General features: G+C 51.4%; 3 protein-coding genes across 11 annotated transcripts; 2 read left to right on the forward strand and 1 right to left on the reverse strand.

Moving 5' to 3' along the window:
• Nucleotides 1–40: 40 nt before the first annotated feature.
• Nucleotides 41–8,955, forward strand: Anapc11 (anaphase promoting complex subunit 11). Of its 4 annotated transcripts, none has more exons than XM_045158932.1 (3): nt 41–171; nt 787–913; nt 8,676–8,955. In XM_045158932.1, the coding sequence occupies exons 2-3, from the start codon at nt 805–807 to the stop codon at nt 8,819–8,821; spliced, it is 255 nt and encodes an 84-aa protein (XP_045014867.1). In that variant the 5' UTR covers nt 41–171; nt 787–804; the 3' UTR covers nt 8,822–8,955. The 4 variants fall into 4 exon arrangements, with proteins under 4 accessions (XP_045014867.1, XP_045014869.1, XP_045014868.1 ...); XM_045158934.1 differs by having other exon boundaries at nt 82–161; XM_045158933.1 differs by lacking the exon at nt 41–171 and adding an exon at nt 374–513.
• Nucleotides 8,956–12,361: 3,406 nt separating this feature from the next.
• On the forward strand, nt 12,362–13,266 carry Npb (neuropeptide B). 2 transcript variants are annotated; one of them, XM_004655056.2, is made up of 2 exons: nt 12,362–12,922; nt 12,999–13,266. In XM_004655056.2, exons 1-2 carry the CDS (start codon nt 12,473–12,475, stop codon nt 13,125–13,127), a joined length of 579 nt encoding a protein of 192 aa, XP_004655113.2. In that variant the 5' UTR covers nt 12,362–12,472; the 3' UTR covers nt 13,128–13,266. The 2 variants fall into 2 exon arrangements, with proteins under 2 accessions (XP_004655113.2, XP_045014480.1); XM_045158545.1 differs by having other exon boundaries at nt 12,980–13,119.
• Nucleotides 13,267–15,243: 1,977 nt separating this feature from the next.
• On the reverse strand, nt 15,244–24,772 carry Pcyt2 (phosphate cytidylyltransferase 2, ethanolamine). Of its 5 annotated transcripts, none has more exons than XM_045158544.1 (14): nt 24,650–24,772; nt 22,102–22,190; nt 21,477–21,609; nt 19,863–19,929; nt 19,104–19,188; nt 18,857–18,901; nt 18,465–18,518; nt 17,921–18,059; nt 17,252–17,334; nt 16,873–16,950; nt 16,530–16,595; nt 16,328–16,393; nt 16,049–16,137; nt 15,244–15,963 (listed from the first exon to the last, which is right to left on the reverse strand). In XM_045158544.1, exons 1-14 carry the CDS (start codon nt 24,654–24,656, stop codon nt 15,861–15,863), a joined length of 1,104 nt encoding a protein of 367 aa, XP_045014479.1. In that variant the 5' UTR covers nt 24,657–24,772; the 3' UTR covers nt 15,244–15,860. The 5 variants fall into 5 exon arrangements, with proteins under 5 accessions (XP_045014479.1, XP_004655111.1, XP_045014477.1 ...); XM_004655054.2 differs by having other exon boundaries at nt 21,448–21,609; nt 24,650–24,766; XM_045158542.1 differs by lacking the exon at nt 18,465–18,518 and having other exon boundaries at nt 21,448–21,609; nt 24,650–24,744.
• Between the last annotated feature and the right edge of the window lie 156 nt (nt 24,773–24,928).

The raw sequence follows: 24,928 nt of genomic DNA on the forward strand, positions 1-24,928 counted from the left end.
AGCGGCAGCCGATTGGTCAGGGCGCGCGCGGACGCGGAGAGCGCGTGCGTACTGCTCTGGGGACTCGGTGGCTGCCGCTTCTGCCGAGCCTGGCGCGGTGTGGTCGTTTTTATACCTTCCCGCGCGGAGGCCAACGGAAGGGCGGGGCGCCGCGAGATTAGGTTTGAGAAGGTGCGGGGGCGCGGCCGGGGCGGGGCCGGGGCCCGCCCTCCCTCTCTCCCGCTCCCCCGCTCCTCCGGCTCTTAGGCTCTCCCGCCGCCGAGACCTGGCGCGGCCGCCGGGAGCCGGGGCCGGAGCTGGAACCGAGCGGGGCGGAGCGCTCGCTGCCGCGTCGCGTCGCTTCTGGCCCGGAGCCTGGGTCCCCTCTGCTCGCCGCCGGGCTGTGGCGTGCTGCGGGTCGGTTTTGGGTTGGTGTTCCCCGGAAGTTGAAGGCTTCGAGCGAGCGGGACTCTGCGCTGCTCCGCCGGGCGCCTCGCAAGTTAGCGGCCTGAGTCGCCTTCTGCTTCTCTTAGGGTTAGAAGCACTTGCAGAGTTTTCCCTTGGAACTCGTGTGTGAAAGCAGTGTGGGTAAGACGTTCAGCGGCACAGCAGAGGTGGAGGCGTCCTGCGCCCCCGAAGCAGGGCCTCGCCGGCGGAGGAGTCCTTGCTCCGGCAGCCCTTGACCCGCCTAGCACCCCAGTAGCTCCCCCGGAGCGCTGACCCCGGACCAGGAGCAGCACCTCGAGTGTGGTGCCCAATGCGGTAACTCTGCAGAGTAACTTGAGCCGGGTCGTTCTCTTCCCTCAGCCCACAGGTGCCACTGCCATGAAGGTGAAAATTAAGTGCTGGAACGGTGTGGCCACTTGGCTGTGGGTAGCCAATGATGAGAACTGCGGCATCTGTAGGATGGCATTTAACGGCTGTTGTCCCGACTGTAAGTGTCTCCCTCTATGTTCTCAGAACTCTGCCTGTTTGCCTCCTCGACCAACTTTGAAACCTCTTTTAGTTCGCTTTTTCTGAAGAGAGTTGACAGAAAAGAAGCCAGGTACTTCAAGTTCACATTTTTGTAAAGATTCTATCATGCGGTATAATTCTATAATCCCAGCACTTGAGAAATGGAGAATCAGGAGGTCAAAGTCATCTTTTGATGGCAAGGAACAGGCCAGCTTGAGTTACTTAAGATCCTGTCTCTTTAAAAATAAAAATAAGGGGTGGGGGTGGGGTCCTTGGTTGGAGGGATGGATTAGCGGTTAAGGTGCTTGCCTGCAAAGCCAAGGGACCCTGGTTCCATTCTCCAGTACCCACTGAGCCAGATGTACAAGGTGGCACATGCATCTGGAGTTCTACTTCAAACATGAGACAAAAAGAGATTTGTCAAAATTTTGTGCCAGGGCTTAGCTGTTAAGGCACTTGCCAGCAAAGCTAAAGCACCCAGATTAATTCCCCCAGCACCCGTGTAAGGCTGGATGCACAAGGTGGCACATGTGTCTGGAGTTCCTTTGCAGTGGCTGGAGGCCCATTCTCTATCTGCCCCTCTCAAAATGTTTAATTTTTGTTTAGTTTTTGTTTTGGAGGTAGGGTCTCACTCTAGCCCAGGGTGACCTGGAATTCACTATGTAGTCTCAGGGTGGCCTTGAACTTTGCCTCCTACCTCTGCCTCCTGAGTGCTGGGATTAAAGGCGTACACCACCACGCCTGACTTAGGTTTTTTGTTTTTTGTTTTTTTTTTGGCTTTTCCAGGTAGGGTCTGACTAGCCCAGGCTGACCTGCAACTCACTGTGGAGTCTCAGGGTGGCCTCAAACTCACAGCGATCCTCCTGCCTCCGCGCTTCCGAGTGGTGGGATTAAAGGCGTGCGCCATCACGCCTGGATAAAAAATTTTTTAAGAAGGTGGGTGTGGTGGCACGCCTTTAATCCCACCACTCGGAAGAACGAAGGTAGGAGGATCGCTGTGAGTTTGAGGCCACCCTGAGACTCCACAGTGGGTTGAAGGTCAGCCTGGGCTAGAATGAGACCCTAGACCCTACCTGGAGAAACTAGAAACAGCAACAACAACAAAAAAACAGCTTTTTTTTTGTTTTTTTGAGGTAGGGTCTCACTCTATCTCAGGCTGACCTGGAATTCACTGTGTAGTCTCAGGGTGTCCCTGAACTCTCAGCAGTCCTCCTACCTCTCCCTCCCAAGTGCTGGGATTAAAGGTGTGTGAACTGGTTATTTTGTATAAATTAGATTCTTAAAATTGCAAAAAAAAAAAAAAAAAGACATGGTGACACATGCCTTTAATCTCAGTACTTAGGGGGATCATTGTGAGTTCGAGGCCACCTTGAGATTACATAGTATATTCCAGGTCAGCTTGGGCTGGAGTGAGACCTTACGTCCCTGCATCACACACACACACCAAAAGAATTTTTTTTTTAACTTATTTACTTATTTATTTACACACACACAGAGAGAACAGGCATGCCAGGATCTCTGGTCACTGCAAATGAACTCCAGATGCAATGCATCACTTTGTGCATCTGGCTTTATGTGGGTACTGGGGCATTGAACCCAGGTCATTGGGCTTTGTGGGCAAGTGCCTTGACTGCTATAGCCCAAATGGCACCTAAGGTCATACTTTGAATATTTTAAACTCTAAATGTGGTACTTTCATTTTCTAATTTATTTACTTATTTTTTGTTTTTCAAGGTAGGGTCTCGTAACTTGGGCTGACCTGGTATCTACTATATGGTCTCGGGTTGGCTCCAAATTCATAGTGATCCTCCAATGTCTGCTTCCCAGGTGTGCTGCCACCACTTGTTTTGAAGGCATTTGAATCTTAACAATTATTTGTTTTATTTATTTATTTGGGGGAGAGAGGCAGATAGAGAGAATGGGCACACTCGGTCTCTAGCCATTGCAAATGAACTCCAGACACATGCCACCTGTGCATTGGCTGATATGGGTCCTGGGGAATCAAACCTGGGGTCCTTAGGTTTCACAGGCAGGCACCTTAACCCACTAAGCCACCTCTCTCTCCAGTTCCAACTTTTTTTAATGAGGTAAGGATTCACTTTAGCCCAGGCTGACCTGAAATTCATTATGTAGTTTACGCTGGCCTCAAAATCACAGTGATCCTCCTACCTCTGCCTGGATTTAAAGATGTGCCTGGCTAAATAGACTTTTAAAAATTGATTGATTAATTTTTTTGAGGTAGGGTCTCTAGCCCAGGCTTACCTGGAGTCAGTATGTAGTCTCAAAGTGGCCTCCAACTCACGGTGATCCTCTACCTCTGCCTCCCAAGTGCTGGGATTAAAAGTGTGTGCCACTACTTAAATAGACTTTTAAAAAAATGTTTTATTTATTTGCAAGGAGAGAGAGGGAGGGAAGGAGGATGAATGAATATGAGTGAGTGCTCCAGGGCCTCTAGCTAATGCAAACAAACTTAAAATGCCTGCACGAGTTTGTATATCAGGCTTTATGTGCGTACTGGGGAATTGAACCTGGGTTATTAGGCATTGCATGCAAACATTTAAATGCTGAGGTATCTCTCCATCCCATATCTTAACATTTTTATGTGTTTTACAGAATGTCCTACCATCTGGGTTTTATGTGTTTTATTTTTTTATTTATGAGGGAGAAAGAGTGTGGGTGCACCAGGACCTTTGGCCGCTGCAAACAAACTCCAGATGCATGTGCCACCTTGTGCAACTGGCTTATTTGGGTTCTGGGGAATTGAACCTTTTCTTTGGCTTTGCAGACAAGCACCTTAACTGCTATGCCATCTCTCCAGCCCCTGTTTGTGTTTGTTTGTTTAATTTTTCCTTTGTCTCCAATGTATTCTGCGAGGTAGAAATGTTTGATTACATTTAAGTAAAAAGCAGATTTTTGCAAGAGGGAGTTTGGTTTTTTCTCAGACCCAAATGAATGTAAACCTTCTAGGTTTTCTAAATGCTGGGATTGCAGGTATGAGATACCATAACAAGTTTAGGCTTCATTTTCACTGCTGCCCTGACTGTGTTAAACATGTTGATAGGGAAACTTTGAAATCACTGATTGATTTTTTTTTTTCTTTTTTTGTTTGTTTGTTTTGTTTTTCAAGGCAGGGTCTCACTCTAGCCCAGGCTGACCAGGAATTCACTATGGAGTCTCAGGGTGCCCTCAAACTCACAGCAATCCTCCTACTTCTGCCTCTCGAGTGCTGGGATTAAAGGTGTGTGCCACCACACCCGGCTTTTCTTTTCTTTTTTCTTTTCCTTTTTTTGTTTTTGAGGTAGGGTCTAACTGTAGCCCAGGCTGACCTGGAACAGTGTACTCTCAGTATGGTCTGAAACTCATAGCTTGATTTATTGTTCTTTGATTTTCTAGGTAGTGTGTCGCTCTAGCCCAGGCTAACTCGTAATTTGCCATTTAGTCCCAGGGTGGCCTCAAACTCATGGCAATCCTCTTACCTGTGCCTCCTGAATGCTAGGATTAAATGCTTGTGCCACCATGCCTGGCTAAGCTTGATTGATTCTTTTTTATTAGACTTATGTAAGATGATAGTAACAGAGATTACTAACCAAACACGAGTGTAGTTTTGTTTAATCCTTTTATTTCTATATATATATATATATATATATATTTTTTTTTTTTTTTTTGGTTTTTCGAGGTAGGGTCTCACTCTGGTCCAGGCTGACCTGGAATTTACTCTGTCATCTCAGGGTGGCCTTGAACTCATGGCAATCCTCCTACCTCTGCCTCCCGAGTGCTGGGATTCAAGGCGTGTGCCACCACTCCCGGCTTTAATATATATTTTTAATTAATTTATTTGACAGAGAAAGTGGAAGAGGGGGGGAGAGAGAGAATGGGAACACCAGTCCCTCCAGCCACTGCAGAGGAACTCCAGACACATGCATCCTCTTGTGCATCTGGCTAATATGGGTCCTGGGAAATCGAACCTGGGTCCTTTGGCTTTGTAAGCAAATGCCTTAACCACTAAGCCAGTCCCTCCAGCCCTAATCCTTTTCTTTCTTTCTTTCTTTCTTTCTTTCTTTCTTTTTTTTTTTTGGTTTTTTGAGGTAGGGTCTCACTTTAGCCCAGGCTGACCTGGAATTCACTATGGAGTCTCAGGGTGGCCTAGAACTCACAGCAATCCTCTTGCTTCTGCCTCCTGAGTGCTGGGATTAAAGGTGTGTGCCACCATGCCCGGACTTTTATTTCCTTTTTTTTTTAAATTATTTATTTATTTATTTGAGAGCGACAGACACAGAGAAAGACAGATAGAGGGAGAGAGAGAGAATGGGCGCACCAGGTCTTCCAGCCTCTGCAAACGAACTCCACAGACGCGTGCGCCCCCTTGTGCATCTGGCTAATGTGGGACCTGGGGAACCGAGCCTCGAACCGGGGTCCTTAGGCTTCACAGGCAAGCGCTTAACCGCTAAGCCATCTCTCCAGCCCCCTTTTATTTCTTTTTAATATCTTATTTGCAAGCAGAAAGAGAGAGGGAGAGCATGAGAGCAAGCAAGGGAGCACGAGCCCCCAGGGCCTCTGCCGCTATGAAGGAACTCCAGGTACATACACCACTTGGTGCATCTGGCTGCACTGGACAGTGGGGAGTCAAAATAGTATGGCAGGCTTTGGTAGCAAGCTGCTTTAACCACTGAGCCATCTCCATGCCATAATTGCTTTATTTTTATTTATTTATTTATTGCTTTTGTTTTTTCAGGCTCATTTAGAACTCATTCTAGTCCCACACTGGCCTCAAGCTTGTATCAATCTGCCTACCTTTGCCTAGGTAGTGTTGGGATTAAGGGCTTGGGCCACCACGCCTGGCTTTAATTTTAATTCATTCATTTTCACATGTGTTGGGGATATGTATGTGTGCACCAGGGTCTCCTGCCTACTGCAAAGACATGCCAGATACATGTACCACTTTGTGCCTGGCTTTATTTGGGTACTGAACCTAGGTAGGCCAGTAGGCTTGACAAATGCCTTTTACTTTTTGAGCCATCTCTCTAGCCACAAACAGGATCTTGGTTTTTTGAGGTAGGGTCTCACTTTAGCTCAGGCTGACCTGGAATTCACTATGTAGTCTCAGGGTGGCCTCAAACTCACAGTGCTCTTCCTACCTCTGCCTCCTGTGTGCTGGGATTAAAGGCATGTGCCCCCACACCCAGCTCCAGACAGGATCTTAGGTGGCTGAGTACTCAAATGCCTAATGCTTATGCTCAGGGTTTGTTAAACCAGGACCTGTTGGCTGTAGCAAGTAGGGAATTTAGTTAAATTATTGTATTTGCTATTTAAGGTAGGTAGAGTCAGCCAATTTTAAAATAGGCAGTGTTTGATAAGTCCAGTATGGTTTCTGGATAAGTGTAGCAGTTTAATAAGGTTGTAATAAATCTGTTCCAGGTCTCAGAGGGCTTTGGGGTAAAGCAATTGTGAAGAGGTTTTTTTTGTTTGTTTTTCGAGGTAGGGTCTCACTGTAGCCCAGGCTGACCTGGAATTCACTGTGGAGTTTCATTCAGGGTGGCTTTGAACTCATGGTGATGAAGAGGTGTTTTTATTTTTATTTTTTAATTTATTTGCAAGCAGAGAAAAAGAGCCCTTTTAAAAGCAAATGAAGCACACGCCTTTAATCCCAGCACTTGGGAGGCAGAGGTAGGAGGATCGCCATGAGTTCAAGGCCACCCTGAGACTACAGAGTTAATTCCAGGTCAGCCTGGACCAGAGTGAGACCCTACCTCGAAAAACCAAAAAAAAAAGCAAATGAACTCCAGACACATGTGCCACTTTTTTCTGGCTTTTCCTAGGTAGTGGGGAATCCAACCCAGGCAGGTAGGCTTTACAAGCAAGTGCCTTTAACCTTTGAGCCATCTCCCAAGCCCAAGAGGTATTTAAATTATAAAAATATTTTCTTCAAGGCCTTGCCTCCTTCTTTCTGCCATTTTGGGTCCCATGCAGGCCTGCTGGGAACAAGACTTCTAAAAGATAAATTTTGGAAGGCTTTGGTGCAAGGCCATTGTGGCTGGTTATAAATGAGGTCTCCAGAACCAAAGGGAGCACACAGCTCTCAAAATTGAAAGTGTTTATGCCGAAGATTAAACCAAATTCTACTTGGACAAGAGATGTGCTTATGTGTACAAAGGAAAAAAACAACACAGTGACTGTTGGTGGCAAACCTGATAAAATGAGAATAATTTGGGGAAAGATAACTCAGGCCCATGGAAATGGTGGCATGATTTGAACCAGATTCCAAGCAATCTTTCTACTAAGGCCATTGGACACAGAATCCGTGTGATGCTGTATGCTTCAAATATTTAAGAAAAGTCAATAAATAAGAATGTGTTTGTGTTCTTGTAAAAAAAAATAATAATAATTTCATCAAAATGCTAGCAAGTCTTTGCATGAATCATCAGTATACTCACACACTCATCAGATACCCAGTCTTACTGCCTGTGGGGACATCTCTAGACCAAGGCAGTACCTTCCTCCACATGACCACCCACACACAGATGAGCCAGCTGGGTGACCCCTGTTGGTGAGCTAGCCAGTGCCAACTCTGATTAGGAAGGATGATTTCAGAGTTCTGATGTTGATTGGATGCAGTGGGGCTTTGCTGCTGCTGCTGCTGCTTTTTCTTTTTTCAATGTAGGGTCCCACTCTAGCTCAGACTGACCTGGATGGAATTTACTATGTATTCTCAGGCTGCCTTTAAACTCAACAATTCTCCTACCTTGGCCTCCTGAGTGCTGGGATTAAAGTGTGTGCCACCATGTCCAATAGATTCAGCTTCTTGGAACTAGGATAACCCTGATGTGAGACAGGAACAAGAGGTGTTGATGTGTTCTGCTTAAATCAGTTCTTTGGTTTTTTGAGGTAGGATCTTGCTCTAAAAGCTGATCTGGAATTCACTATGTAGTCTCAGGGTGGTCTCGAACTCAGTGATCCTTCTACCTGTGCCTCCCAAATGCTGGGATTAAAGGCATGCGCCACCAAGCCCTGCTTAAATTAGTTCTTTATATGGTTTTCCAGGTCCTTGAAGATCAGGGGCATTTGTCTTTTTTGACCATGATATGGACTGCCCATTTCTGCCCATACCCTCTCCATCCGTGGAGGAAGTATTCCCAGTCCTTAGGGGTGTGTGTCTGCAGTCTGTGTCCCTGGCATTGATGGTAGGTGCTTTGAGGCTGCAGCTAGGAAAGATGGAAGCTGGCACATGCTGATGACAGGTTTATCCCAAGGCTCTTGTAGCACACCAGATCCCCTGTCTGGGAAAGAGCCTTCTAAGTCCCACAGCTTTATTGCCCTGTTCTTGATGAAGATAAATAGCTCCTTACTCAGATTATCTCTTTGGCCTCCTGCTCATTATTACATTTTTACATTATAGGTCAGTTGTCCACACATGAGCCCAGGTCAGAGGGGCCCTTTCTCCTCTGCCCCTCAGGCTTGGGGAATTGGTTGGCTAAGCCAGAGCTTCTTTCCTGTGAGGGAGCTGATAAGCTCCTCTGCACTTAGCTTGCCAGAGAGAAGGGAACTGCCCTTGCAGCCCTCATGCATAGCAGATCTTTTGTGGGAGTGGGCCATGTCTGGGAATGAGGTGGGTCACACTGCTAGTTTCTGTTGTATCTGACATGTGGCAGAAAGGCTCTGGCCTGTAAGACGGAGTTGTTGCTTGATGTCCTGGGTTTATGTGACATGCCTAATCCCCCCTCCCTAACACTGTCCCCTTCTGGCAGGTAAGGTGCCTGGTGATGACTGTCCCCTGGTATGGGGGCAGTGTTCCCACTGCTTCCACATGCACTGCATCCTCAAGTGGCTGAACGCGCAGCAGGTGCAGCAGCACTGCCCCATGTGCCGCCAGGAATGGAAGTTCAAAGAGTGAGGCCCATGTTGTGCCTAGCTCCCTCTCCCAGCACTGCTCCAAGCTCAGCCCCTTCCCCTCACTGGAGATGGCATCCTGACACTGCTTCACACAGTGGAACCCAGTGGCCATGGCCTGTACTGGGTACACGGACACTCCCCCTTGGGCTCTGTAACAAAGTTGAAACAAGGACTGGGGCTTCGCTTGTTTTTTTCCATCTCAGTGTTGACACTTATTCAATAAGTAAAAGTCATTAATGTTCCTGAAACTTGCTGAAGCTTCTGGTTGCTTGTTTTCTTGGCATATTAATGCAGCTGCAGTATGTTTTGGTATGAAAGCCCTCATGAATAAACATCTTAATGTAACAGTGCCACAGTCCTCATCACGCTCTGAGTCATAACTCAAGGAGCAGAGGATCAGACACGAGGTGAGAGCAGGGCCCAGCTTGAGCAAAGGCCCTAGGGTATGTTTATGCCACAGGACATGATGTGGCATGCCATGGCCCATTAATTGACCTCACCTGGTTTAACCCCCTACTCTCCACACACACACCGCCCCCCCCCCCCCCCCCGGCTGTTCACAGACAGCCACTCTTATGAGCTAATCTGGCTAAAGGAGAAGGTCTGAGCAGGCTCTGGTTATCTCTAAACTGCAGAAACTAGTGACAAGCTGTTCTCGGTCTCTTGCCTGGTCTTGACACTGAAGGCCAGCACCAGTGAAGAACCTTGAAATTGTGTATGTGTCCCCTGATGCTTTAGGAAAGAATAGCCCTATTTTTTATTTGAGGGAGAGAGGCAAACAGTAAGAGTGAGTATAGGCAGGTCAGTGCCTCCTGCCATTGCAAACTCAAAGTACGTGTGCTAACTTGTGCATCTGGCTTCATATAGGTGCTGGGGAATAAAACCCAGGCTGTCATGATTTGCAAACTAGTGTCTTTAGCCACTTAGTCATCTTCCCAGCCCAAAAACAGCCCTTAGTCCTGGCATGGTGGACCATCCCTTTAAACCCAGCACTTGGGAGGCAAAGGTAAGATGATTGATTTGAGTTTGAGGCCACAGTGAGACTACATAGTGAATTCTAGGTCATCCTGGGCTAGAGGAAAACCCTACATCAAAAAACAAAAGAACAGCCCCCAGGAGGACCCTCTTTCTCACAACTGGGGGCTGGCAGCCATAAGGGGAGCAGTAGCCCAACCCTGGGTTAAGACAGTTCCCAGATGGAGACTGATATTGGCTGGGTATACAGGAGTCCTCCAGTGAGTTCACCACCTTGTCCCCATGTGCTCAGTGCCCATGTCTAGTCTGAGCACCTTGGCATGCATGATAACTGCATTACAGCCTGGGGAGTAGGTCAGGAGGGCCAGAGCTCTAGGTCACTTGTATCTGCATGTCTGTCGGCTCTAAGCCTTGCTGATCCCTCTGCTTGTTGCCCTTTGGGGTACCTACTGCAAACACTTGTGGCTCTGGCAGACCTTTCAAACCCATTGGCTGTTTAGAACATTGTGGACCTGTAATGTATCATCAGCCATTAGAAGTGAAGAAGGCCAGCAAAGTGAGGTGGCGCACACCTTTAATCCCAGCGCTCAGGAGACAGACAGGATTGCTGTGAGTTTGAGGCCGTCCTGAGATTACATAGTGAATTCCATTCCAGCTCAGCTTGGGCTACAGTGAGACCCTACCTCAAAAAACAAAAGCAACAACAGAGTGAAGAGGGTCCCATCATGAGCAGAGACGAGTGTGACTGCATGGGTCGTCCAGGGCCACAGAGATGTGTAGATTTGGAGTTGCTTGAGCTCTCTGGGATATCTTCTGTGCTTCTGCTGGGAACGTATGTATGTTTGTGTACACGAGCATGCATCAGGGCCTCTAGCCATTGCAAATATTTGAGATGCATGCTTTACATGGGTACTGGGAAATCCAACCTGGCTCCTTTGGCTTTGCCGGCAAGTTTCCTAATCGCTAGCCATCCCTCCAGCCCACCTGGAGCCATTTTTTTAAAGTTTTGTTTATTTTTACTTATTTGAGAAAGAGACCAAGAGAGGGAGAAGGGGTGTGCCAGAAGGGCCTCCAGCCACTGCAAACAAACTCTAGATGCATGCGCCACCTTGTGCATCTGGCTAACATGAGTCCTGGGGAATTGAGCCTTGAACCGGGGTCCTTAGGCTTCACAGGCAAGTGCTCAACTGCTAGCTAAGCTATCTCTCCAGCCCATAAGGAGCCATTTTTATGTAGATATTGTTATTTGAGAGAAAATGGGAGTGCCAGGGATTCCAGCCACTGCAGACAGACTTCAGATACATATGCAGCCTTGTACATCTGGTTTAGGCTTACATGGGTACTGGAGTATCGAACCTGGATCCTTAGGCTTCACAGGCAAATGCCTTAACTGCTAAGCCATCTCTCCAGCCCAAGACTTTTTTTCTGAGGTGGGGTCTCTAGCCCAGGCTGATCTGGTATTTACTATGTAGTCTCATGGTGGCCTTGAACACACACACAGTGATTATCTTACCTCTGCCTCCTGAGTGCTGGGTAAAGACATGTACCACCACACCTGGCCAGCAACTTCCTGTGGGAAAGAAAGTACTCAAAAGTTCCCTCACTTTCCCAGTCTCACCTCTGAGCTTTCCACACCATGGCCACACAGCTTCACTTCCAGCATCCCTGCCACTTGGGTTCCCCTATTCAGTTATTCTTGGGTTCTAGCTGGCCCTGTCTTCCATGTCAGCTCCACTCCTGTCAGTAGATCCAAGTCTCTAGGAGGTCCCAAGACCAGTTTGCCCTTGGGCCATATGGGGTCTCTCGTTCCTCCCCTTCCCCATTGTTTTTCCATCTGCCTTGTCCTTGTCTAAGAAGTCAGGACACCTGATGTAACCCTATGCCATTAATCTCGCACATGTCTCCAAGGCTCCTCATTTCCTTTGATTGTCCTACAGATGTCCATTACATCTGCCCTTGCTCCTATGTACAGTGTGTTTGCCTTAGTAGAGAAGGCTTAAGGGCCACTATTCTAGGAAAGAGTGGGGTCTACAGTCATTTGCTCTGGCTTTCCTGAAGGCTGGAACCTCCATCAAAGACTACAGACCAATAGAACCTTCCACTGAGGCCATGAAACAAAATAGCCCCAGGTGGGTCTGGTAGTTAATACCTATAATCTCAGCACTTTGGATGTAAAGGTAGGAGGATTTGCCACTAAGTTAAGGCCAGGTAGGACTAGAGTGAGGGACCACATCTAAAAAAAAAAAAAAAATTCCTCCCACCTGTGAACTTTCATACCTATGGTCCAGAAATCTTGGGCCCAACTAGGCATGGTGACACACACTGAGGGAGGATTGCTGTGAGTTTGAGGCCAGCCTGAGATTAGAGTGAGTTCCTGGTCAGCATGGACTAGAGACCCTGCCTTGGAAAACAAGGAATGTTGGGCCGAGAAGTCAGTTACACTTTATGCTTTCTGCTATTTTTAATGTCTTTTTAAAAATTTATTAGAGGCAGAGACAATGGGTGCGCCTGGACCTCTAGCTACTGAAAACGAACTCCAGATGCATGCATCACCATGTACAGTTGGCTTACGTGGGTCCTGGGGATTCAAACCTGGAGCCTTTGGCTTTGCAGGCAAGCGCCTTAACCATTAAGCCATCTCTCCAGCCTTCAGTTCTGCTTTAAAGTGGGAGAAGTCATGCCCTTTCACAGCGTGCTGCCTTTAGCTCTCCACTTGGAGACAAAGGGCCCACCGATCCTCTGCGCGCAGCCGTATGCCCAAGCACCCCTCCCCCTGTGTGCCCGACGTCCCCTCCCTACTGCGTCCCGCTACGGATATAAGGCACCAGGCTCGCAGGCTTCAGTAGCGACCCTACCGGCCTGCTTCTGGCTTCCCATGGCTCGGTGCGCTACGCTCGTGCCCGCCGCCCTGGCGCTGCTCCTGCTGCTGACACTGCCCGGCCTTGCGTGGTACAAGCCGGCGACGGGTCCCCGCCACTATTCGGTGGGTCGCGCCGCGGGGCTGCTGTCCAACTTCCACAGGTCCATGTCGACGCGCCGCTCGGAGTCGCCAGTTCCTTTCGTGGGGACGGTACACCCGCGCCGCACCAGTGCCTTTTCCGAGCTACTCCCCAGTCTGCGGACCCTTGTGAGTGCAAGTGGGCAGTGGGTGGCGGGAGCAGGTGGGGCACGGGCGGTCCCTCAGCCTCCCACCGCCCACTTAGGCTGTGTGCGTCAAGGACATCACTCCGAACCTGCAGAGCTGTGAGCGGCTCCTCGACAGCCAGGGCACTTTCCAATGCAAGGCGGATGTCTTCCTATCGCTGCACAAGGCGGATTGCCACAGCACCTGAGCCCTGGACCCCAACCTGGACCTTGGCGTGCTCCATGGGTGGCTCCCATGCCCAGTCCTGTTCCGGGTTCCCCAGGCCCCGCTGTGTGGGCTGGCACCCTCTCCTCAGTGTGCCCACAGTAAATGGCTAAATGAATAAAGCAAAGATGTCTCCAGATTGCTGGAGGGTTGGGGTCCACAAGCATGGACAAGTGCCTCTCGAGGGGTTGCCTGAGCCAGCCCCAGGGTTCCTGCTCCGTTTCTCAAGAGCATTCCTTTCTTGGGAAGGGTGCCTAGGTTTCTCCTCTTCCACAAAACTATAAGGGTCCAGAGCCCCCAGGTGCTTCCCTGGGATGGGTCTCACACAAGAACCCCCCTACTTAGGGAACAAGTCCGGTTCCATTGCCCACCAGGCCCTGGGCACAGACAGGCCATCTTAAAGCACACTGCAGAGGCCCTTCAGGTCTTATTGCTGTAATCACATCTGTCTGAACCTCACATGGGCCCCTCCCTTAGCCCTGGTGATCCTTCTTCCAGGATTCCCACTATCTCCAGCCCTTGGTTTCCATCCCTCAGTCCTTCCTAAAAACCTATTTTTTTGTTTCTGAGATGGGGTTTATCTCTAGCCCAGGCTGACCTGGAATTCACTATGCAGTCTTCGGGTGGCCTCAAACTCACTAGGATCCTCCTACCTCTGCCTGGGGTTCAAGTAGCACACCACCATGTCAGCCTTCCCCCTAACCCCCGCCCCCAGACATATAACAACAAAGAGGCACTGTGTTAAAAGCAAAACAAGTTGGGTGTGGTGGTTCATGCCTTTAATCCCAGCACTCAGGAGGCAGAGCTAGGAGGATCATCGTGAGTTCGAGGTCACCCTGAAACTATATAGTGAATTCCAGGTCGGCCTGGACTAGAGTGAGACCCTACCTCGGGAGGGTGGGGGAAGGCAGAACAAAGGCTTAGCTGTGTCAACAGAAGTGGTGTGCAGATCCAGAGCAAGCCTTCATACCCATCATGAAGCTGGGCACGAACCTGGAACCACTTCCATCCAGGCCTCAAAGCTGTGCCACCTTCCCTCCCCCACACCAGCACTCTCCACTGCCTTGAGGTAGCCTCCCTAACCTTGCTCTTCATAAGAGATCTAGGTTCTAGGACTCAAAGCCAAGCGGACAGCTGACGAGGGACAGCTGACAAAAGCTAAGACCTCTCACAACTCCCTCTTGCCCTGCCTTCATGTGGCAAACACAGGTTGCAGGGCATGTGCCTAAGCTCTGGTTCCAGAGTCCAGGAACCTGTCTCCTAGAGTATCTTCCACTCCAGGGTACCTTTGTCAGCCAAACCTGCCACCTCTCCCTTCACTCAGAGGCTGTGTGGGGCAGGCAGGCAAGCCTACATGCATGGTATTTGAGGCCCCTATGTCCAGGCAGGAGCACACTGAATGACTACTGAAGGAATCCACAGGCCAGGGGAGACCCATGCCACCGAGACTAGAGGGTGGCAGTGAGGAAGGAATACTGGGTGTTGCTCGTGTGCCCACCTCAGAATCCTGCACTGGACCTTGAAACATTCACATTAAGAACAGTCTCACCTGCCTCAGAGGGAGAGGCCTGTGGGGAGAACCAAGCATAGGGTTGAAAAGTGCTACCATAATTCTGTTTTGCTTTGGAGGAGCTGGGGATGAACTAGGGCCTTGTCACCCTAGACAAGTGCTCCATCATCAAACCTCACCCTCATAAGCACCACCAAGAGGCAGCTGTAGGAATCTCTGCACTGCTGGATTCCAACTTGGTCCTGCTTGGGTGCCAAGACCTAGACTCTGTGGAGGAGCCAGGGGTATGCAGGCAAGAGCTCTGCTTCCAGGCCTGGCTCTTCTCCCTTTTGGGAGGGGCGGGGGTTGGGGTTGAAGTAGGGTCTCACTCTAGCCCAGGCTGACCTGGAACTCACTATGTAGTCTCAGGGTGGCCCCGGACTCATGGCCATCTTTCTACCTCGGCCTCCCAAGTGCTAGGATTAAAGGCATGTGCCACCACACCTGGCTCTTTTCCCTTTACTGAGAGCCCCTACAGTAGACGAATATGGGCAGGTTTCATGTTTGTTTGTTTGTTTTTGTCCTGCCCCAGGGCTGGAAGCCCAACACAGCACTTCCCACCAGGCTTTATTCAATTGCACCAAAGAGATTCACATCAACCGCTGCAGTACAAAGTGAGGACCAGGAAGTCTGTGAGGACAGCCAGGCTGACCCAGCTGCTGGGGTAAGCTTATCTTCCTGAGGCCAGGCACTGGGTGCTGGAGCATGTCCCCTGGGTGCCTACTTGGGGTGACCCAGGACCAGATCTCCCCAAAGTTGTCCCGTATCTCTCACCAAAGCTTGGGTGGGCAATTTATACAGCCTTCAGGCAGGCAGGAGGGGCATCCCTACCAGAGGTGTGTGTTGGAAGAGGGGTGTGTGGTAGTTAGAACCCTGTGGATGGCCAGCCCACAGCAGCACTCTTCAGGTCATAGGTGCCCTCTGCTCATCCTGCCCACTGGACTGCCCTGCCTTAGTGGGCACTCCTCTGAGCCGGTTAGTGGGAAGGGCGGAAAGCCTGATGAAGACACGGGACAGGCAGGCAGGAATAGCACTCTTGGTGCCAGGCCAGCAAAGTGGGTGACGTGTTTGCCTCCTACGGAATCCTGTGAGCCAAACTCTTAAGTTGCAGAAGCAGAGCAGGGCAGGGCCACCAGCGAAGGCCCTACTGACATCTTCAGTCAGAATCTAGTCACTGTCTCCTGTAGGCTGCCCCTCGTGCTGCTTCGTGGCCTCCAGGAAGGCCAGCTCCTTGGCTTCCTTCTTCTGGTTTCGTGCCTCATACTCCAACCTGGGGACCAGGCTGAGGTGAGTTGGGCTCCTCATTTCTGGAGCTGCCTGTTGTCAGCCCTGTGGGGTCAGGAGAGGGCACACACCTGTTCTTGATGATCCTCTGCACAATCAGGTCAGTAGTGAGGTCACTGCCGCTGTCAATCTGACAAAAAATGCCTCTTCTCTTGGGCTCCTAGAGGCCTCAATGGGAGGAGGAGATGAGGGCCCTCTGACTGCAGAGAGCCCCCCACTCAGGTCCCCTGCCCTCCTCCTAGGCCCCCTTCCCCAAAGGAGACCAGCACCATAGCCAGCTATGTTGCTGTGCCTGTTTCCCAGAGGCAAGTGAGGTGTAGGGGTGGGCAGGGCAGCTCAGGACAACTCACCTGGTAGGGGTCAGAGCCATCCCTGTCAGGTACAATCTCTGTTTTCCCATGACACACCAAGTCCACCTGAGGACAAGGCAGGGTCAAGAGCCCTCCCCAGGAAGGCCATGTTGCCACTGACCACCACTCAGAGCTAGTCCAGGCCTAGAAGAGTTCCCCTGCCAGGGGCCTTTGGGAGCCCTTGGCCCAAGAGCAGCCTCACCTTGAAGTGACTCAGGAGATCTGCTGTGACTGCATATGGTGCCCCAATCACCACTTCTGACACATACTGTGGAGACACAGCCAACAGAGCAGCTTGCTCAGTCCTCCAATTAACCAGGGCTAGTTAGGCAAAGACAGCCCCAGACATAGCTGAGGCATCAGGAGAGCCAGCAGGGACAGGGTAGCATGGCTGGGGACAAATGGCCAAGGGGACCCTTGGACTCCTCAGTAGGAAGAGGCAACTGCATTGAGGAGCCCAATGGTCCCCTACCCACCTCACCAAACTAGATGGGTGGGCACCACTGCCCCACTTCAAGGAAGCCTTGCTCCCAGCTTGCACTTACCCGGCAGGCCAGCACACTTAGGGTCCGCTCATGCAGGTTCATGATGGGATAGTTTTTCCCCTTGTAGCGGTTCACTTCCTAGGGCCAGCGAGGTTGGCTCAGCTGGAGGATGTCCAGGAAATGGGTGTCTCCCTCCCAGCTGGCCCTCATAGACAGAAGCTGGGAAAGTGCCCCCTCTTGTGGAAATGTCCAAGCAAAACTGCCTGGACCCCAGAAGAGACCCAAGCTCACACCAGGGGTGGTCTCTGTTGCCTTTACCAGACACCTGCAGCCTCACTATTTGGGTCACTTGTTCCCAACACTGACCCCAGGAAGACCCCTGAGGCCTCCCTAGCCCATCATGTGAAGACGTTGAGGAGCAAGTGAACAGGACAGAGACCTGATCGAAGTGCAGGCCGGCGATGACGTAGGGCCTCTCCGCCAGCCTGTGCACCTCCTCCAGGAAGTCCACATGCCCAATGTCTGTGTATAGATTAAGAAGCAATAACAGGCTGGGTGTGGTGGTCCCTGCCTGTAACCCCAGCACACAGGAAGTGGAGGCAGGAGGATTGCAAACTCCAGGTCATCCTGGACTATGCAGTGAGACCTTGCCTCTCAAAAGCAAGGATTGGGCTATAGCTCCACAGTAGATCACTTGCTTAGGAAAGCCCTGGGATCCACCCCTAGCACGGGGGGGTGGGGGGTGGGGGGGGTGAAAAGGTGGGAAGCAGTGGCAATTGTAGTAATGGGCTGGTGTGGTAGACCAATCCTTTCACCCCAGCACTGGGAAGGAAGGCTGAGGGGGGCGGATGGACATGCCTGGGCTACACAGTGGATTCTAGGCCAGCCTAGGTTAGAGACACTGCTTCAAAACAAAAGTAGTATTAGTAGTGGACCAGGAAGCATAGGGGCTCTGGCCACCTCAACAGCTTGTATCCAATGGACTTGCCACTATTCTCCCTGCTGACAACTGGTCCCCCTGCACTCTAGCCCAGCCCTGGAGCCTGTACTCCCCCCCCCACCTCACTCTGTGCATGAGCATGGAGTAGCAGAGGCCCTAGGAGGATACGGAACAGGTCAAAGGCACCGGCAACATAGATGACAGTCTCTCCTGGCTGGGGCTCCTTTCCAGAAGCAAACTGGATGATCTTCTGGGATGTCTGTAGAAACTGGGACACCCCTGTCCAGGGGCTCTGCCCCCTAGGGCACTGTGAGCCAAGAGAGGCAACTGGTCAGCAGAAGAGGCCAACACCTCCCTGAGGCCACTTTTCTGTGCCTAGGGCTGCCTGCCCATCATAGTTTATGGGTGTCGCAAGGTGGGCCATGAGAGCATGTACAAGAAAGCTAGACTCCCTCAGTCCCAGCTCCAGCCCGCCAATAATCCCAGTGGTACAGCTGGGGGCTGGGCACCTGGGACAGGCAGGGAACACACTACCAGCTCAGGCAAGACCACTGCATTGGGTAGGATGTGGCTCTGCTGGGCAGCCACAGAAGACACTGCGGCAACACCAGCTCTGCCTGGCAACCCTCCACCAGGAGCAGGCGGAGAGCTCAGTGGCCAGCAGACACAGCCCTCTGGGAGACCCAGCACCCTGAGGCCACCATCTGGTCACCTGGGAGGAGACTTCTGAGGAAAGTGTGTCCCCGGCAGGTGTCGGGTGAGGGGGCTACAAAGGGAGAGAGGGCCAGGCCACTTGGTTAGATGTCACCCGTGGGTGGGCAGCCCTGCTCCTCCTCCAAACAGTGACTACTATGACTGGTCACTTCTTGCCTACTATGACTGGTCACTTCTTGCCTGACCTCCCTCCTGGCATCTACCAGCTGACTGAGCCTAGTGGCGGGTGCCTGTCAGCACCAGGAAGGGAGGGAGGAGGGCAGACCGTGAGCTCTGGGCCAGCCTTTTCCCAAAGGGAGGCCTTGGGGCAGGTGCTGGGGAGTCCGTGGTGGTGCCTAGCCAAGCACTGGCTGCACGCTCAGGGTGGCCTCAGCAGCTGGGCTCACTCACCTTCCCAAAACTGTCTGCATACTCCCGGTACTCGGAGAACATCTCCTGCACACAAGGGCAAGGGGCTAAGGGGCCTTGCTCACCCACTGCCCAACTGGTGCTAGGACCAGCAGGCCGTGGCCCCAGAACCCATGGAGGGGATTGCTGGTGAGAAGGCAGGAGGACCCAGGGGTGTTCAGGAGACACTCACTCCCTCCTTGTAGTGTCCTCAACCCAAGGGCCCATGTGCTGGTCCCCAAGAACTCACCTGGCTGCTGTGGTGGGCCTTGGTCACCAACAGCATGCGACCCACGAGATCGGTAGTGGATACGCCCTGGGTGCGCTTGCACTCTCTGGAGCAGAGGTAGGGAGGAGTGTTCTCATCCTGGATACACTCCTGGTACTGCGCTACAGCCGGCCCCACCTAGGGACATGACTAACCCTGCCCCATCAATAGAAAACCAGACTGGGGAGCAGTGCTAGGCCCATGTCGGTTAAAGGAGTGAGAGCAGGGAAGAGGGCTCACTGAACTCCGTATCTGCAGCACCGGCAAGTGAGCAGGCCAGCCTTGTGGAAGGAGAGTTCTGTTCTCCCCACTGACATTGCTCCCTTTGGCCTCTCTCACACTCAAGTCCTTTCTGTACATGCTCGGCCAGTGGAACTTTAGGCTACACCGCCCCCTGTAGGAACCACTGGCAATAGCTGGCTCTTTAAATTATAGTTAATAATAAGCCAGCTCCCTAGGGGTGCGATGTGGCTACACTATGAGGCCTGTAGATGCTGAACCAACAACACTGATCAGGAATGCTGTCATTGTTGCAAAGTTTTGCCTCAGCAGGGTTCTGAAGCTCTGGATTTGGCCACACAGTGAGGGTTACCAGGCCCATGCCCATAAGCCCCACCCTTCCTACAGTTCCTCATCCTGGCTATGGACTGAAATATTCCTTGAAGGTTATTTCCAAGCAGCAGAGGAAGCTGGAAAGTGATCCTCTGAGCCTCATTCTCTGCTGGGTCCCCTTGGACGCACCTGTATCTCCCAGCTTGCTTCACTTCTTCATAGGTGTCCCGGCCATCTACTGTCAGTGTGATGTCATCTAGGGGTGACACACAGAAACATTTTGTGGGCTGGGGAGATGGCTTAGCAGTTAAGACACCTGTCTGTGAAGGGCTCATGTACAACTTTTCAGATCCCACATAAGCCAGATACAAAAAGCGACGCAAGCACACAAGGCTGCACATGCGCACAAGGGGGCACACGCGTCTGGAGTTTGACTGCAGTGGCTGCAGGCTCTGGTGGACCAATTCTTTCTCCCTCCATCCCTCTCTCTTTCTTGCATTAAAGAAACAAAACAAAACAAAAAAAAAAACAGATTTATTAATTTTTTGTGACAGAATCTTTGTTATGTAGCCCAGACTGGCCTGAAACTTTCCATCCTTCTACCTGATCTCCCTAGTGCTGGATTACAGATGTGTGCCATATCAGGCTCATAAACAAGGACTCTGCTCCATTTTTAAAACTATTTCATTTGAGAGAGAAGAGGCAGATAAAAAAAAGAGAATGGGTGTGCCAGCAGCTCCAGCCACTGCAAATGAACTCCATACACAGGCACCAACTTGTGCATCTGGCTTTACAAGGGTACTGGGGAATCAAACCTGGGTCTTTTGGCTTTGTCAACAAATGCCTTAACCACTAACCCATCTCTACAGTCCCCCTGCCCCCACCTTTTTTTTTTTTTTTTTTTTGAGGTAGGGTCTCACTCTAGCCCAGGCTGACCTGGAATTCACTATGTAGTCTCAGGGTGGCCTTGAACTCATGGCGATCCTCCTACCTCTGCCTCTCAAGTGCTGGGATTAAAGGCGTGCGCCACCACGCCCGGCCCCACCTTTTTTTTTTGAGGTAGGGTCTTACTCTAGCCCAAGCTGACCTGGAATTCACTATGTAGTCTCAGGCTAGCCTTCTACTCATAGTGATCTTCCTACCTCAGCCTCCTGAGTGTTGGGATTAAAGAAGTGCACTCACGCTGGGCCCTAAATAAGGATTCTTTTTAAAACATATATTTTATTTATTAACTTATTTGAGAGAGAGAAGCAGATAGAAAGAATGGATATTCCAGGGCCTCTAGCCACTACAAACAAATTCCAGACGCATGTGCCACCTTGTGCATCTGGCTTTATGTGGGTATTGGGAAACTGAACTTGGGTCCTCAGCCATCTCTCCAGCTCCTGAACAAGAATGCCCTTTCTTTTTTCTTTACTTTTTTTTTTTTTTTTTCAAGGTAGGGTCTTGCTCTAACTCAGGCTAATGGAATTCACTATGTAGTCTCAAGGTGGCCTTGAACTCTTAGCAATCAATCCTCCTACCTCACTCAGCCTCCCAAGGGCTGAGATTAAAGGCATGTGCTACCACACCCAGCTTGAATCAAGATTCTTAACTTGGAGTCCCCAGGGCACCCAGGTCCCTCAGTTCCCCAGCCTACATTCATGTCCTTGTTTCTGGGTAGGGACCCAGGGCTTTCTTGGATCCCAAAAGGGTGAAGAGGCCTCTCCATTTCTAGACAATGTTAGCAGGTCTGATCCTAGCCCAGCCCCCACTTCCAGCCCTGCCCACTCACTGCCATGAACACAGAAGTCACAGTTGTACTTGTCCAGTGTTTCCAGCGTGGTGACGTAGGGAGCAGCAGGCACCACCTCATCCACCCACTTGATGGCCTGCACCATCTTGTACCTTTCCTCCTGTGTGAACACTGGAGGCCCCTTGTGCTTGGCAATCTCCTCTAGGACCAGAGAAAAGGGTAAGGACAAAACAAATGACCTCCAGTTCCAATGCTCCATCAGAAGAAGCCCCTACTCAGTACCAAACAGGGCCCGTCACCACAAAGGAAGGTGGCCTGTATCCTTCTCTGAGCTTCCGCCTACAGGGCAAGGCCACATGTGAATGGCTACTGTTCTGTCTTCCAGCCAGTACATGCTCTGATATCTGCTGGGTAGCAGGGCAGACCTTCACCAAAGAGGGTGAAAAGTCTCCTCTTGCTCCAGGAGCCAGGGCAGGGGTGGACAGAACAGCTGGGGATTCAGTCCAGAGATGGCACTGCTCTCAATAGCTGGAGCCAGGCTAGGTCATTTGCTAAGCTTTCCCAGTCACTACTGTGCTGTGGAGAAGGATGCAGGGGCCATCTTGCCTACCCTGAACCCTGCAGGCTTAGTCAGGTAGGGTGGTCCCAGACAGACTATGGGGTAGTGGGCAGGTACAGATGCCCACACCTTACCATCGGTATGTACACCCACGATGAGGTAGTCGCCCATGGCCCGTGCCTGGCGAAGCTGGTTGGAGTGACCATAATGTACCATGTCATAGCTGTGAGGACAGACAGGACAGTCAGGCCCTGCACTGAGGAAGACACAGATCAGCTCCTTCCAGGAATCCCTGTGATGTGCCCACGGGAAATGCTACCCAGCATCCCTACCTTGCAGAGAGACAGGCAGTCAACTTGTGCCTAGATACTGGGCCCGAGGGCAGGACTGCATTAGTGCCAGGTTTAGCAAGGATGGTTTGTGCAGGGACAGGTCTTGTGAAGCATGGAGGGCTTGCAAGTTCCCAAGACAGACTTGCCCACTAGGATATGTATGGCCATTTCCCATGCCTTGTATTGTGTCTGTTCTGGTCCCCTCTATTAGCAGGCAGTCATCTTAAGCTTTTTGTTGAGACATGCATCCCAATTTGGCCTGAAACTGGCCATGTAGCTAAAGATGACCTTGAACTCCTAAGATTCCTGCATCTACCTCCTGAGTGCTGGGATTATGCCCCATTTATACAGTGCAGGAGACTGATCCCAGGGCCTTATGCATGCTGGGCAAGTACTCTACCAACTGAGCAACATCCCCATCCACAAAATAGAAGGGCTGGTCCAGGATTTGACCCTTTGTACCATAAGCAAGAATTATAATTATAGAAGAAAAAAAAAAGTTATGCCCCTAGACCAAGGAGCCACACTCAAGCTACACACACACACACACAAATGGTTTTTTGAAGGTAGCATCTCACGCTAGCCCAGGCTGACCTAGAACTCACACTGTACTGTAGACCCAGGCTGGCCTCAAACTCACAGCCATCCTCCTACTTTTGCCTCACGAGTGCTGGGATTAAAGGTGTGCACCACCACGCCAGGCTCAAGCTTGCTTTAAAATAAATAGTCTTGGGCTGGAGAGATGGCATAGTGGTTAAGTGCTTGCCTGTGAAGCCTAAGCACCCCGGTTCAAGGCTTGATTCCCCAGGACCCATGTTAGCCAGATGCACAAGGGGGGCGCACGCTTCTGGAGTTCGTTTGCAGTGGCTGGAGGCCCTGGTGCGCCTATTCTCTCTCTCTGCCTTTCTCTGTCTTTGCTCTTAAATAAATAAAAATTAAAAAAGTAAAAACGAAAATAAATAGTCCTGCTGGGCATGGTGGCACTTGCATTTAATTCCAGGGAGGCAGCGGTAGGAGAATTGCTGTGAGTTAGCGGCCACTCTGAGACTACATTGTGAATTTCTGGGCTACAGCGAGACTCTACCTCAAAACAAAACAAACAAACAAAAAACAGTCCTGGGTTGGAGTTGTATCCTGGACTACTCTGAAACAAATGGACAGTCCCTGGGGTCAACACAAAACAGATAATCTAACCAAAGAACAAGGAGTTGGGAATCCCTACCTTTAAAATCCTGTCTTCTCTCTCATGGCCTACCTTAGCTCTCTGGGTGAATGTGTACATGTCACCCAGTTTTGGTTCTCTTATCTTCAATTCTGGGTTTGGTCATGAGTGCTCTGTCAAGGTCAAAGCTATCCAGACTCGTGCAACATGCTGGGCCCTGTGTGTACTGTAACTACCTGTGTGCTTTTCTGTGAGCCAGTGCTGAACCACAGCCTCTCCTCAGCTTCCTGCAGACCTCCCCATACTTTTGACCTGAGAAGTCCTGTGTTGCCATCACAGTGTAGGAGGCTCCAGCAGGCAAATGGGTAGGATCAAGCAAGCCCAAGGGTAAAGTCTGGCCAGCCCTTGTGCCCACTGGACATGCTGGACAGGGTTCAGAGGTTGGGTCAGGGCCACACAACAGGAAAGGAGGGTGGCGATGGGTCCTGCTACGGTGGCAGGACCAAGGTCAGAGTCCACTGACACGAAATCAAAGTGACGAGTTCTGAGGTGACTCGGGTTCAAAGGAGTAGAATGGGGATGAGTATAGCCCAGTGGTAGAGTGTTTACCTATCAAGCATAAGGCCATAGGTTCCATCTCCATCACCACAAAAATATAAAAGCACCAGGGTCCAGCCTACGCCCCTCCCCTGGCGACCAGGCCCATCCATCACGCACAGGCAAACGGAAGCTCTGAGAGCAGTAGATTATCAAAGAGGCCAAGTTTTCCTCGGCTTGTTGTTGACAACCCCATACTTTCTCAAAGCAATGAATGCCCTGGACTGACTTGCCAGAGAAGCGCACTGCATTCCAGCCCCCGCAGCCCGGGGAGCAAGCGCGCTCTACTGGGCTGACAGCCCGGTAATCATGCCTTATTTCCGGTCTTCCGGGAGTGCTCGGCCCCACATTGGCGTCGCCCCGCTATGGCCCTACCACCGAAGTTACTAGAGGACTGGAGGGCCTCGGGAGGCCCCAGAGCAGCGCTGGTGGGCGCTGCTACGGCGTCCAGCGGCGGCGTGGTGCAGGCTAGGCCTCCCGACCACGCCCCGCCGCGCACACACCGGCGGAGCAAGACCCAAGTGGCGGGGACACTAACGGCAGGCGCGTGACCCCGAGAGGACGGCCAGCCCCCACATCCGCCTCACTCACCAGCCATCACACCACACCCGCACAGCGCGCCTCTCCGCGGGGCCCGCCTGCCCGGCGCCCACGGCCGCCCCGTGCCCGTTCCGGATCATGGCACCGCACGACCCGACAGCTCCCGCGACTTCCAGCTCCGTTGCCCCGCCCCGCCTCCCCGAGCGCCGTCACGCGGCCCTCACCCGCCCCGCACGACCAATGGCGTGCGCCGCCCTGATCCCAGTCCCGCCCCCGCCAACGCACGCGGCCAATGGCACGCACCCTCCTGCCCAGTCCCACTGTGCCTCA

This window comes from Jaculus jaculus, chromosome 9 (genome assembly GCF_020740685.1).
Source record: "Jaculus jaculus isolate mJacJac1 chromosome 9, mJacJac1.mat.Y.cur, whole genome shotgun sequence".
NCBI lineage: Eukaryota > Metazoa > Chordata > Mammalia > Rodentia > Dipodidae > Jaculus > Jaculus jaculus.